Raw genomic sequence first — 13,347 nt, forward strand, 5'->3', positions numbered from 1 at the left:
TTGTCCATCGGACGCGTAAAGATGGCTGACGCACGCTGTACTCTCCCCACTCCTCCGTCACTCATTAAAGGCTCATGTGGAGTCTTACACGTCTCACTGTCGCGGGGGGGTCCAAGGGTGGCGGATCTCCTGGCTCGGTGGGTATCCCGGGATCATCCTAGGCTGACCAGGAGGGACCAGGAGGGACCAGGGGGACCAGGGCTGACCAGGGCTGACCAGGGCTGACCAGGGCTGACCAGGACTGACCACTACTGACCAGTGCTGACCAGCTGACCAGTGGTGAGAATACGATGACCGATACTGATCAGTTGTTGACCAGTGGTGAGTCTTGTTTAAATATCCCCTCTCTCTCTTATTTTTCTGATTTGAAGCTTGCTCGTTTATTTTTGACTACCGTTTGATGAAAAATTGGGTTTGTTGAATTTATCGGTTTTCGTTTCGTTCCTATGAATATTTCCACCATTTCCAACATACAATGAGATATTCTATTAACTGGTTCTTCTATTATTTCGGCTATTGTTGCGTTACGTTGACCATATAGGATTCTGAAAGAAAATGATTCTCTATGGGGTATTTCCTTCGATCGTTTACTGTTTCTGTTTCCAATTCTTTCCTGAACTGGTATCTGTCTTTGTCGATTAATCTGAATTTTTATCTCGATTTTGTTTGCGAAATTGCTTTGTCGATTTCATTACTTGTGGTATTAGTTGAAACTGACTTGGCAAGATATTCCTAATTTCGTCGAATATTTTTACTGGTCAGCTAAGTTCACAATCATCGTCTATCAATTAATCCGACTTTTTATTTTGTCTTTATTTGTGAAATTGTTCTGTCGTTTGGACTGAGCGTATTTAATATATTCTGACAGACATTGTTTAATTTATTAATATTTTCACTTCCTTATCAGGTGTTATTTTGTACATTTCTTTAGGTAGGTCTACCCATCGAGTAACATTTATTCTGTGTAGGAATATTTCAGAATTTCTTAGCTTGTTCGATACATCAGCTGAACAAATTATTTCTCCATTTGTCGAGTTACAGATGGATTGGTTAGGGTTTATTAAATTTCCCTTAATATGATACTAACACAAGTAGCAGTTTTTGTTTCAGGTCAGATCTATTGTAGATCAATTCCAAGGACATCGAGGGAGGACGCTACAACCGCCGAGGGATTCATTCATCGAGGGATTCATCCGCCGAGGGACCTTTAATTCCAAGTACATTAGTCTTAAGCTTCGTCGCGAATATTAAAATTAACGTCGAAGATTTCTCTATTGTCCGTGTTGCCGCGCCCTACCAAGTAATTATTGACCAAGTAGCTTCACTTTCTCTCGTCCTCTCGTTTCCCGCTTCGATCACCACTGCTTTAATGTAGAAAGCAAGTGATCGGCCGTGTAGTTGGTCCAAAAGATATAATCGCCTTCCCTTGGTAGCTCGAGATATCAAGGGCAGTAGATTCGATCTTAAGATCCGCTGCATGGTTTAGCATCGCGTCGCGTCGCGTATCCCACGATTTAGCTTCATCCCTTCTTAAAAGAGATAATTACTTGGTACCACTAATTTAGAAAATAGGAGTCTCGTTTTCTCCTATCTTCTCAATTTTAGTTCCGAATCTGCTAGCTCAAATTTCGACGTTAATTTTAAGTCTCTAGTGTATCCGCGTATGTGCCACGCAATTGTTTACCACCTAGCTTCTCGTTCATTCGTTTCCTCGTTTCTCGCTTCGATCACCACTGTTTCGTAGAACGAAACATGTGATCGGCCGTCCAGTTTGTCCGAAAGATCTAGTCGCCTGCCAATGATAGATCGATTTCTAGAAATAGAAATCAATCTACCAAGGGTAGTGTTGATTCGATCCGAAGATCTGCTGCACGGTTCAGCATCGCGTCGCGTCGCGTCTCCCAAAATTTAGCTTCACCCCTCTTTTTAAAGAAAACAATTGCTTGGTATTTAGTCTTAAGCCCCTAGTGTAGCCGCGTATCCTGCCAAGTAATTATGTAACAAGTAGCTTCTCTTTGACTCGTCCCTCGTCCCCTCCGATCACCACTGCTTCCATGTAGAAAGCAAGTGATCGGCCGATTAGCTGGCCCGAAGGGTCAGTTGCCGTCCTCTAGCGAGACGATCCAAGGGAAAGGGTATTTCGGCCGCAGAGGGGATCAGGGACTGTTCCTGTCTGCGGTAGCCCCAACTCGGGATCCCTCTCTCTGTCAGACATCCCGAGTTGGGTCCATTTGGCTCCCAACAGGCTGCTTGGGGGAAATGGGGAACCCGTGTTGGGTGCGTCGATTCCCTTCCCCTTCGATCGGACTTGCCAAGAGGCAACGAGCTGACCCTTTTGGCCTCGCTATTCGGTTCGCGTCTCTCGTTCCTTGCACTATTGCATGGTGCATCGCGTCGTATCGCGTCGCGTCGCGTCACCCACGATTTAGCTTCGTCCCTCTTTTAAACAAAATAATTACTTGGCATGACTAATCTAGTTTCTAAGGATGTGAAAGGGAGATCGATGGAACTTGGATTCCATCTATCTCTCTTTGGGTCTCCACTCGCAGCAACCTCCTCGTGGTGAGACCTGGGTAATATTATTTACCGTTTAATTAATAATCGTATCGCTCTTAGCTGGGTAATGCAATTATTAATTAAAAACTAAATAATATTAGCAAATTGGCTGCGATCCGCTTTGCATAGGTCATCATAAATATAGAGCTTCTTCGTTAGATTATTTTTGATTCTCATTGATTCATCAAAGATTCTAGAGTATTGTCAAAGACGAGGTATACGAGTAGATCTTTCAACCAATGTATTTTTTCGGCTCACTTTTATGGGGTCTCGAAACCCCATTACCATTTTCGCGTCATTCGCAACGTTACCAACAGATTCAGAAATGAATTTGAATCCCTTCCATAGTCAACTCACATGCATTTACGCAACACACTACAGCTGTTTGCCTATCAATGCTAATTCAGTGAATAGTTTCTCAACTGACCGCCATCCATGAGAAGAGGCCGCTAAAATTACCTCCGAATGTTGAGGTCGGTATGGCAGTCAGATTCGGCCGCAAAAGTCCATAAGGTGCAAGGTCTACTCGTATACCTCGTCTGTGATATTATTATTATTATTATATAATTATACATATACATATACATATGTTCATTCATAGAAATAATAACAAAAATTTCTTTTTTTTGTTATTCTATGACTCTCCGAAGCTATCCGAAGTGAGCGCGGACAATCGTTACAATTGATCGAAAAATTGTTAGTTCACTTACCTTTTTCATATGATTGCTATGTACATTACGAGTCCGCAAATGTGAGCCTTTCTCTTTCGACTCCCACGAGACGGTCCGAAATTATTTTGGGCAGCTTTGGAAGGCATATGTCATATGTCAGTTTACCTTTGTCGACTCTCCAAAACTCTACGAGCTCACGTACGCGTGATCTACTGATTTGGCATAATGTGAGAAAGTGGAATGATGTGTGCCCGATGCACCCGTGGTTCCATCTAGCATCTGTGGGAGCACTACGAGGTATGCTGAGCGAGAGGCAGTAAAGATGCGGGAGTCCGATTTTACATTACATAGACAGGGACGCACGAATGTTGCATACTTTTTCTATCAAGTACAAAATCAAACTCTCGCAGCTTTACTGCCTCCCGCTCGGCATAACTCGTGGTAAAACCGACTGTGTTGCAACACTCCATACTATGAGCCAAACATGATACAGATTATGGCCCAAATATGACAAAAACAATCCCACTCATACTAAAATTAAATTACATTCTGTATAACTGCTTAATACTTGATGCTTTTAAACGAATTAAGGTTTCAGATTTTTTTCTCATGATTCCGCCATTTTCTGTCCGACTGAGCGTTTGTTTCTGCGCATGATAAATTCACTGGCTAATTATGGTACACACAGTCACAAGTTAAATCCCAAAACAAGAGGTTAAAGATGACAAATACCACATTGTCACAATAATTGCTTATGCATTAGTATGTCTAAGTACAGAAGCAGATTCCTTATGACATCCCATCTCCAGTGTAACATCTGTACATATACAAAATAATAATCGACCGTCACAATCTTAAAATTCAAGATCAGTGATACCAGGCGAGAAGAACTTATGAGTCGTAGATTAATCCGAGAATAAGAGTATGACTATAGTTTATAGAGTTGGTCCACTTCACGTCGGTTCCTTTGATCGTATCGCCAATGTAGCCACGTTGTTTTAAAAAGTTTTAACGAATGTATAGTAATAGCACTGATTATAAAAGGATCGATACGAAGCACTAATTTCATGGAAAAAATTTAGATAAGAAAATAATAGTTAGTGGCATATTTTTATTTACGATTGGAATATTAGAAACATGTCTAAAAAAATGAAATTTAATGTATCAAATAAATTAATTCTACATAAAATTAACATTTTATGTATTAATTCAAAATCAATACACGTGTCTTCAATTCCATAATAGAATTTTTTGTTTTTAAATTCCGCAATCCCCAAAGAAATTCTATTATCCTTATACGAATGCATTAATTCATTATACATATGCATACATATAGATGCTATATACATATGTATAGAGGATTCCGCCATGTTCTTGGTTGTATTGATGGTGTATTCGCATGAAACCTCGGAGAAAACAAAAATTGTGGGAGTGAATCAACTGTATAACTGTGGTAGGGATGTAAACACTCGTGAGCTTTCTTCTCTTGGATAGACAGTAAGTTATATTCCCTCACTCCCATTTCCAATCGGAGGAGAAATTCCCAAAAATTATTCTCGCCTGGTATCACTATTCGAGACTTTAACAAACGATTAAAGTCGATTACTTGTCTGTTCTACGATCGGGGATCAAAATAAAAATAATGCACAAATTTGTTTGTCATGAGTGTTATGTTGTAAATCATGTCGTTACTATGATTGTTCGTTAAATATCTTGCGTCCTTGTAAAGACATTTAAATTATTCATAAATTTAATGCATCTACTTTCAAATTCTTGACAAAAACGCGCGTGCGATTTTTAGGTTATGTGCATAAGATGTACGCTTCTACAAGAAACTTGTGTTTATTTATCGTAATTTCAGGTAAGATAAACCATGATAGTTTTTCCACGATTCACCGGTAACAAGCAAATTTCAATTTTCTTCATTTATTTAGCTCAAATGATAAATGTCTTCGGTCGGATGGACAAATGTGAGTTAACACAAGCGATCCTTTTTAAAAATCCGGATCAAGGATCCGAGCCTGATCCAAACGAAGAAAAAAATGTAGAAGATAGTAAAACTGTTGAATCCAACGTGACAGTGAACAATTCTACCTCTAATATGACTAAAGTTAATTGTTTGATGGATAAAGTTTATGGGCCAGTAGAAGTAAGATTTCAGAGTAGTTTATATATTATATAATATTTTATATATAAAATATACAAAAATAATTATATACATTAACTGTTACAGCTTGTCAATGCAACCAGGCTAATGAAATTATTAATCTTAGAACCTGGTCCAACAAATAGAAGCATAAATAGTAAGGAAAGTAAACTGTTACCAGGAACATGCGTAATAGTATTATTTTATGCAAGATGGTGTATATTTAGTAGTCAAGCTGCACCGCATTTCAATGCATTACCACGTTCATTTCCACATCTCAGAGCAGTAGCAATCGATGCTATAAAATACCAACAGTAATGCTTTAAACTGTTACATTATATTTGAAAGTAGCATAATGAACAAGTTCATGTAAAATTAATGTTTTATTGTTCCTACAGCTTTAATGCCCAGTACGGAATTGTTGGTGTTCCCACACTGATGCTTGTCCACAATGGGAAACCAGTAGCAAAATTTAACAATACTGTCTACACTCTAGAATTTTTTGCAAGATTTATAACGCACATAACTAATCTACAACCAAATGGATCATTATATGTTACATCTTCAGATTCTTCTGGTCCTGTTTCCAGTATACCTTCGAATGAAACAGATTACTGTCTAGTCCTTTCATGGGTCTTTATCGCGGCATGTGCTATTTATTTTACATTGCAAAGTAGATGGTGGCAGCGATTTGTAGAATTAGTCCAGAATACGTGGCGTGAAAGTAATGCACAACACGAGCATGCTGATTAAGACATTAAAAGAGACTATTTGTTGTTCCATGCACAACAGCATGGCTTAAAATACAAACTCATGGTATTAAAAGATTAAATTACGTGATAATGTTTGTGGTAATTGTTAATTAAGACAATGTAAATATACCCTAATAAATAAGTAGTATAAATATTGTTTGGAAAACTAGTTCATCATTATTCATAATACCTTGTATATATATTTAAAAATAAAATAGTAAACTTATCAAAATTTGCGATAAAAAATAATAATTTAATTATTAATAATACTTTTTTAAGATAAAGTCAAAAATTTGTCAGTAAGTAATTTGCTTTTAAAATCACAGGAAGTTTCGTAATTACAGCTTATTTAAACGGAACCGTATGTTCCACGCGCCTCTTGTCAATTGAAGATCCAATTCACTTTCAACTATTATCAATAACTTCATATTGCAACACGTCCAATATAATATATTCAAAAATCGAGGTACATACAATAAAATTGTGAATATTCATATCGCTGTAAAATGATAATGTATTTCGTAAATGAAGCTCGAATTTGACCTCGATAGTTCTACACTGAGCTGATATGTAATGGCCGACTTCGCGATTCACTTATCACTTCCCTAACTTCATGATTGTTGTGTGCGGCATTTGTTTGCGCTGAAGTTCGTCTCTAATGAGTTTTGTTATTGCGAGATCGAGGTGTTATTTATTTTTGTGTAACGTAATTAATTAGGAATAAGTAGACTTTGTTCGGGAAAATTAAGTCCTCTTTGGGAAAAACATGATATTGTTCTGTCTCTGGATACGTTTATGCAATTTTACTGATTTTTGTGATTCATCATCAGGTTAGGATCTTAACAGCTAGAAGCCGGCTCTGTTTTTTAATTAAGGCTAGAGTAAACGAACGTAAAAATCAAGTTAGGTTAATATTATAGTAAAGGGTCAGATTAGGGTCAACAAAGACCCTCTACAAGGTCAACATTTAAACAAAAAAGTTATGGGATCATTGAACCTTGTTTGTCCAATGTGTTGTGGTGAAACATTTAACAGTCCACAGTCATTAAAGTACCATTTATTAAGTATGACAGACAACCTATATTGTCCTGGTTGTTCCCAGCGTTCTGACTCAGTCATGGCACTCATTCAACATTTGGATCGGTGTGGACAAAATGTTGATTCGGAAGAACCACCTGAATCAGAGCATGAACCTAGGCAAGAGACTCATCAAGAATCAGAACCAGATACGGAGGTGTTAATGGTTTGAACCAAAATAAAAGTTTCTATGTTTGAGAGTATTTTGGTTTTTGCATGACAATTTTAATTTTAGAGCACAAATGTTGAAGAAATAGACCAAAGTTTTCTAGCAACTGTAAATGACAGTGGAATTATGATAGTTGGTGGGCCCCAAACAATACAAGTTGATGAAAATGGTGTGTAAAAATCTTAATTTAATATATGTTAATTCTGTTTATTTGATTATTCCTTCTAACAAAAATATCAGGAGAAATTAAAGTCATAGAAAAAATGGAAACTGAAGAAATAGAGCAAACACAAATGGAGAAAAATCCTCTAGAATTTGAGATGACTGAAAGAGTTCCTAATACCACTAACAAAGCAGAAGGAAAGTCTTTAATTCAAAATCAGCTAGTAACTATTACTGCTTCAGAGTCAGATGATAAAAACAGAAATAAAAATGTAATCACTATTTTACCCGATGGCTCAGAACTTCTTGATGGAAACACAGGTGCTTTGATAAATATGGATCATATAAATGATGTGGGTGAACTAGATGAAGATGGATTGTTGCATGTGAAGCAAGAACTTTGCGAGGTACAAATTAAAATATCCATTATCTACATTTAAATACAGATGAAACTCTTATAAAATACCAAATTCATGATGTTTCATGCTTACAGATGGAACCAGAAGCTGTTTATAGCTGTACTAGTTGTGACATGAGTTTTAATTCTGTTGTGGAACACATAAAACAATATCATGATGGACAAGAAGTATTACTTGAAATAGCTGATCAATTAGATGATTTACCTACAGTATCTGCATCTAATACTTTATCATCAGAATCTGGAAATGTAGTTAACACGCGAAATAGAAAAGGCATGAATACTCTTCGTACAGAAGAATGCATAGACAGTGAAGGAAGACTGTATACACGAAAAGTAGTGCAAATAGAAAGGTTTTGGGACAGAGCTGCAGCTCAAACACCACTGCAATCTACAAAGGCACCAATGATCGAGAAGTTCTTTTCTAACGTGGAAGGAGTAAAAGTATGAAAAACCTTACAGTAACCAGCACATATTTGAACATCATGATATTCCATGCATTACAGTTTTGTATGCAAAGTTAATATTGGTTTAGCGAACTAATTCTTTTTAAATGAGTTAATATTTTTATATGTTTACTTCAAATTTCGAAATTTTCTTCAAATTATTATTATAATTCGTTAGGTTCATATTATGTTTATGTACAAAATATTAATGTGCGAAACACCATAATGTCTGAATATTAATGCGAGTTACACTACATCAGGGAGGAAAATCCTGGTCGCATTAATCTAAATGCACTGTCACCGCTAGCGGAGAGGAGACAATATTTAGAAATACATTATGTTTAGTGGAAGAATGCGGTTTTATGCGCATCTATTCTCGAGTAGCAGGGCCAGGTTTTTTCACAGGATGTAGTTTCTCTTAAGTCCTGATAGCAGAATGTTATTAAATCATGAAAATTCATTGCAGGTACGTGAGAAGAGATTAGCTGAAGCACCATTGAGAATGTACAGATGTAATCAGTGCCTTCAGCAGTTTTCAAAATTAGGAAATTTTCGAGTACATGCGTGTCTACACGGTCATAATCGTTGTGATAATTGTGATCAAACGTTCGCAACACCAAAAGCGTTACAGCTGCACGCAAAGGTACATGAAGGTGAACCAGATCCAAATCAGAAAACTTTTGTATGCGAAACCTGTGGTACAGAGTTTTGTTCGCACAAAAGTTTGCGTTTACATTCTCGAATGCACGCGCCAGTCAGAGCAAGACACGTTGACGCACCGGAGGGAACACCTAGTGCGACATTCACTTGTCCTGAGTGTGGTAATAATGATTTTTCATTAAGTCACGGTTCATTATCTGTAATTTTAATAATTATTTGCTCTTATTACGTATTAATTATTTGTAGGTAAAACGTTAGCAGAATCATACAAAGAAGCACATATGGCATTGCATTCCGGTGACTCTGTAACGTGTACAGTTTGCAATAGGAAATTTGATTCCGCCGATAGTTTAGCGATGCATGCTGCGGTGCACACGGAATTTAGTCAATCTCATTCACCAACACCACCTACCACAGATACTACAACTGTTGAACCTCTAGAAAGTCAAAAGCCTTACCAGTGTCAGCACTGTGGTCGTAGATTTACAAGACCTCATGAGAAAGTGAAACACGAGCGCATTCACACTGGAGAAAAACCACACGCGTGCGAAGTGAGTATAGCAAAAGAAATACAGTTCTTACAAAATTCTGATTTACATAAAAAAATAATCTATTGTAACAGGTGTGTGGTAAAACATTTCGAGTTTCCTATTGTTTGACCTTGCACATGAGAACTCACACCGGAGTCAGACCTTATGGATGCCAACACTGTGGCAAAAGATTCAAAGCTTCTTCTGTGTACAATCATCATTTACTCACGCACGGAGAAGAACGTGCTTACACATGCCCGTATTGTCCGAAAACTTTCAAAACACGTGTTCAATTAGCAGGCCACAAAAACAGTCATACAAAGCCTTTTCGTTGCACAGAATGTTCTAGACCGTTTGCGTCACTTTACGCCGCACGTGCTCATATCCAAACTCACAAAAAAGACAATAATTTGAAGTTTAGTTGTTATATTTGTGGTGCATCATATGGTAGAGCATTTGCGCTGAAAGACCACTTGAAACAGCATGGTCAAGACGTACTGGCTCCGCCGGAGCCAGCTAGGGAGGAAGAAGTTCACGAAGGGGAAGATTTTTTGCTGACAGAAGAAGTTGAGGAGGATGAATTGGTTATCCCGTCGCCACTTCCAGTTGCACAATCATCGGAAGCCGAAGACACGGAATGAGACTATGAAAGCTAGTCAAATGTTTGTTATAAATTGTAGTTTAATATTGTTCAATATATCGATAAAAATGATGACTGATGATTCCCTATTTTACGTAGTGTTCAAAAACTATCAACAAAATTTCTATTCACCCATTGAATTATTATGAAACTTTAGTTCTAAGGCTGAACAAGCGATATTCTAATATGAACTGCTGTGACTAGGATTGATAGTATTTGTTTGTAAATAACATACTACGGATTTGTATATCTTCCTAGATATTATGCGAAAAGAAAGTGTTAAATGCGAATATCAATTGTATTATGAGAAAAACTTATAGTTTTATTGTGCCTATTTAATATATTAAAGTAAATCAAATTTATATTATTTAATTGGTGATTTGTTTTAACAATTAAGTTTTATTGTGGTTGTAATTATGAAGCGATTTTTCGCTCCTTAATTTTTAATTATGTAATAATAATACCAACAAGAGTGCATAGTAAAATAAAATTACGAAATACAATTTTGTTTTTAGGTAGAAAGAAGTAAAAATCTAACAAAAATCAAAGATTAATTTTAACATTAATTTAAGTTCTAATAGTGTTAAAATTTATAACTATAGAAATATAGATGTATTTGTGTAAACTGTTTTTTAAAGAATTAATAATTTTAATTAATTTTATTCTTTTAAAAAAATAGTATTTGTTAATACTGATTGAAACAAATTCATTTATATATTGAGATCATAATTTGTGTAGTTTCCATATATTAAAAAGAAGATATATTTTATCTTTTGAAAATTATAAAATATTTATCCGGATAATTCTGGATATGACTGATTAGAAAGTAATCTGCCAAGTACAAATAATGTGAAGAACCATATTATTAAATATAAAATACGAAGAATAATACAACTACAGAAATTTTTCTTTTTCTTTAAACGTGCCAAATTTATATACTTGTATATGAACAAAGACGAATTACTTGAACCATGGCGAAAATTTATTATACATTATTGTACGAAGCATAAATGTCTGTATAGAATACTTTCGTGCACTTGTGTACACGTTTCTAACTAAATAAAATATAAGAAATAAAAACATTATTCAAATAATCAGTAATCCATTTACAGTTTAGATTTTTTCTTTAAGTTTGATATTTCTAGAGTTCATCGGCAACTTCGTCTATAGAGCTGTGCAAATAGGCTTACTTTTAATGCTAATGGACCATCTGTTGTGCCTAGATTAAGTCTTGTACCAGTACTCTATCAGAATTCATGTCGCTTTCGCGGTACAATAACATGGAGTTTCTAGATTTTCTGAATAGAAGTATTATTTTAGACGTGCAAAGGAATTATCATGTAAAACACAAGTACGAAGTCACCACTATTAATTCGGAAGTATGAGTTTTAATTAAAGAAATTACCCTATGATGTATTTGTGTTGTAACTAATGAATTGGTGGATTTTTAGTGGGAAGACATCGACACTAGCAAGCATCAGTTTCCTTCGGAAATTTGGGGAATAAGACCTACGTGGGAAGTGATTCTGAAAATTCTCAGTACTTTACCAATCATCGTAATTGGATCATTAGCCAATAGCGGTTTAATCTACGCAATAGTCAAAAAAAAGTCTCTCCGGACTACAACAAATCTTTTAATTGTGAATATGTGTATTGCAGATCTGGGTACTTGTTTGATATGTCCGTGGATGTTTTTCTGCATAGACATATTTCAGAACTATATTTTGGGAGATATTGCTTGCCATTTGGATGGATTACTGGTACATGCTTTGACTCTCGTAGCTGTTTTTAATTTGAGCGCAATCAGTTACGATCGCGTTTCAGCGATTGCCTTTAACCGTTATGGAAAACTGACAAAAAGGTGAAATTATAAGATATCAATAGCATCAAAAGTTTATGCAACGGACGGATATACATCGTTATACTTTTATGTTGAAGGACGACACGTATTTTACTATTTGCTACTTGGATTTCTGGTATAGTTATTGCCCTTCCCTTAGCCTATTTTCGACGATATTATGAAAGGCAATGGAAAAATTATTTAGAAACATATTGCACCGAGGATACCGCACTGGTCTATCCATACTGGCATATTTTTGCGGGTTTCAGTGTTTGGGCGCCATTAGCCATTATGGCAATATGTTATTCAGCTATTCTTATCAAGGTATTAGTTTACATTCTTTTTCTGTCTAATATAAAACTATAATTTTGTGTAATCTATTAGTTGGATCGCTACGAATCACAAGCATCGAGGAGCAAATATCCTATTATAATAAAATACAAAGAAAGAGTAGCACAAATACTGGCATTTATAGTTTTGGCAATCATGTATGTCGTGTACCATTCACTGCTTTAATAATCAGAAGGGCACAATTACTAAAGGAAACACCTAAACCTGGACAAGCAGAAGCTATGTACCCACTCTGGTAAATATTTCTTTAAAACTGTGGGGCACGCGAGTGTTAAAACGATGTGCGTTGCGATGGACGTCGATTTCAACGACCGTTACAACTCCAATCACACAAGCGTTGCTACTTTTGTGTCAGTTGACCAAGAAACGGCAGGAAATTTTGTAATAAAGATACACATATTTCGTTCCACGCTGCAGATTTTTTATTTTTGTCTTTATAGTCCTCGTTAGAGGTGTTCCATAATAACTTTCTTTTTTGGACTTCATTGATTAACAATTCTGTATCGATCGTATTATCGGACATTTTTACGTAAGAAAACGTGCGTTCTAGCATAAATACGTCGACGAAAAATCAACGCACGTTGCAACAGACTTTGAAAGTAACTCGCGTTGTTTTAACGCTCGTGTGCCCCCGACTTAAAACATGTAGTCGTATGAATAATACTACAACTTGCATTACAGGTATATTAGCAGATACCTGGTATTGGTTAATGCAGCAGTAAATCCTTTATTATATGGCTGTAGTAGTAGTTCTTTAAAAAAAGAATTAGCATTGTGCCCTGTTACATCTTGGCTTATCCGTAAGAAGAAACAGGTGGAATTGAAACCATGTAGTGTTTCACTATTGAAATCGGACCGTTTCCATTGTTTAAGGCCACGATCTCCTTGTATACGAATTAACTATAGTGAAAGAGGTACAATACCAAACA

The 13,347-nt window shown here is 36.2% G+C and overlaps 3 protein-coding genes across 3 annotated transcripts; all 3 read left to right on the forward strand.

The window, feature by feature from the left end:
- The first annotated feature begins 4,591 nt into the window (after positions 1 to 4,591).
- On the forward strand, positions 4,592 to 6,291 carry Bug (thioredoxin domain-containing protein bug). The gene is made up of 5 exons (XM_076770321.1): positions 4,592 to 4,724; positions 5,029 to 5,088; positions 5,162 to 5,376; positions 5,461 to 5,687; positions 5,772 to 6,291. Exons 2-5 carry the CDS (start codon positions 5,043 to 5,045, stop codon positions 6,124 to 6,126), a joined length of 843 nt encoding a protein of 280 aa, XP_076626436.1. The 5' UTR covers positions 4,592 to 4,724; positions 5,029 to 5,042; the 3' UTR covers positions 6,127 to 6,291.
- Positions 6,292 to 6,676: 385 nt separating this feature from the next.
- LOC143344433 (uncharacterized) lies at positions 6,677 to 11,328 on the forward strand. Its single transcript, XM_076770485.1, has 7 exons — positions 6,677 to 7,368; positions 7,438 to 7,540; positions 7,612 to 7,940; positions 8,027 to 8,395; positions 8,864 to 9,218; positions 9,304 to 9,608; positions 9,680 to 11,328. Exons 1-7 carry the CDS (start codon positions 7,108 to 7,110, stop codon positions 10,226 to 10,228), a joined length of 2,271 nt encoding a protein of 756 aa, XP_076626600.1. The 5' UTR covers positions 6,677 to 7,107; the 3' UTR covers positions 10,229 to 11,328.
- Positions 11,329 to 11,383: 55 nt separating this feature from the next.
- LOC143344435 (neuropeptide receptor 22) lies at positions 11,384 to 13,141 on the forward strand. Its single transcript, XM_076770489.1, is given in 6 exon segments — positions 11,384 to 11,606; positions 11,679 to 11,766; positions 11,887 to 12,088; positions 12,166 to 12,391; positions 12,452 to 12,554; positions 12,557 to 13,141. Coding segments are annotated over 6 exon segments (843 nt in total). The 5' UTR covers positions 11,384 to 11,483; the 3' UTR covers positions 12,658 to 13,141.
- Positions 13,142 to 13,347: the final 206 nt, after the last annotated feature.

The sequence above is a fragment of the Colletes latitarsis genome, chromosome 8 (assembly GCF_051014445.1).
Source record: "Colletes latitarsis isolate SP2378_abdomen chromosome 8, iyColLati1, whole genome shotgun sequence".
Classification (NCBI taxonomy): domain Eukaryota; kingdom Metazoa; phylum Arthropoda; class Insecta; order Hymenoptera; family Colletidae; genus Colletes; species Colletes latitarsis.

Excerpts from the sequence above, each read along its gene's own strand:
- Bug (XM_076770321.1), top strand. The coding sequence starts at position 5,043 with ATGTACGCTTCTACAAGAAACTTGTGTTTATTTATCGTAATTTCAG. Across the intron at positions 5,089-5,161 it reads TTTATTTATCGTAATTTCAG|CTCAAATGATAAATGTCTTC; the intron begins GTAAGATAAACC and ends TCATTTATTTAG. Across the intron at positions 5,688-5,771 it reads GATGCTATAAAATACCAACA|CTTTAATGCCCAGTACGGAA; the intron begins GTAATGCTTTAA and ends TTGTTCCTACAG.
- LOC143344433 (XM_076770485.1), top strand. The coding sequence starts at position 7,108 with ATGGGATCATTGAACCTTGTTTGTCCAATGTGTTGTGGTGAAACATTT. Across the intron at positions 7,369-7,437 it reads CAGATACGGAGGTGTTAATG|AGCACAAATGTTGAAGAAAT; the intron begins GTTTGAACCAAA and ends TTTTAATTTTAG. Across the intron at positions 9,219-9,303 it reads ATTCACTTGTCCTGAGTGTG|GTAAAACGTTAGCAGAATCA; the intron begins GTAATAATGATT and ends AATTATTTGTAG.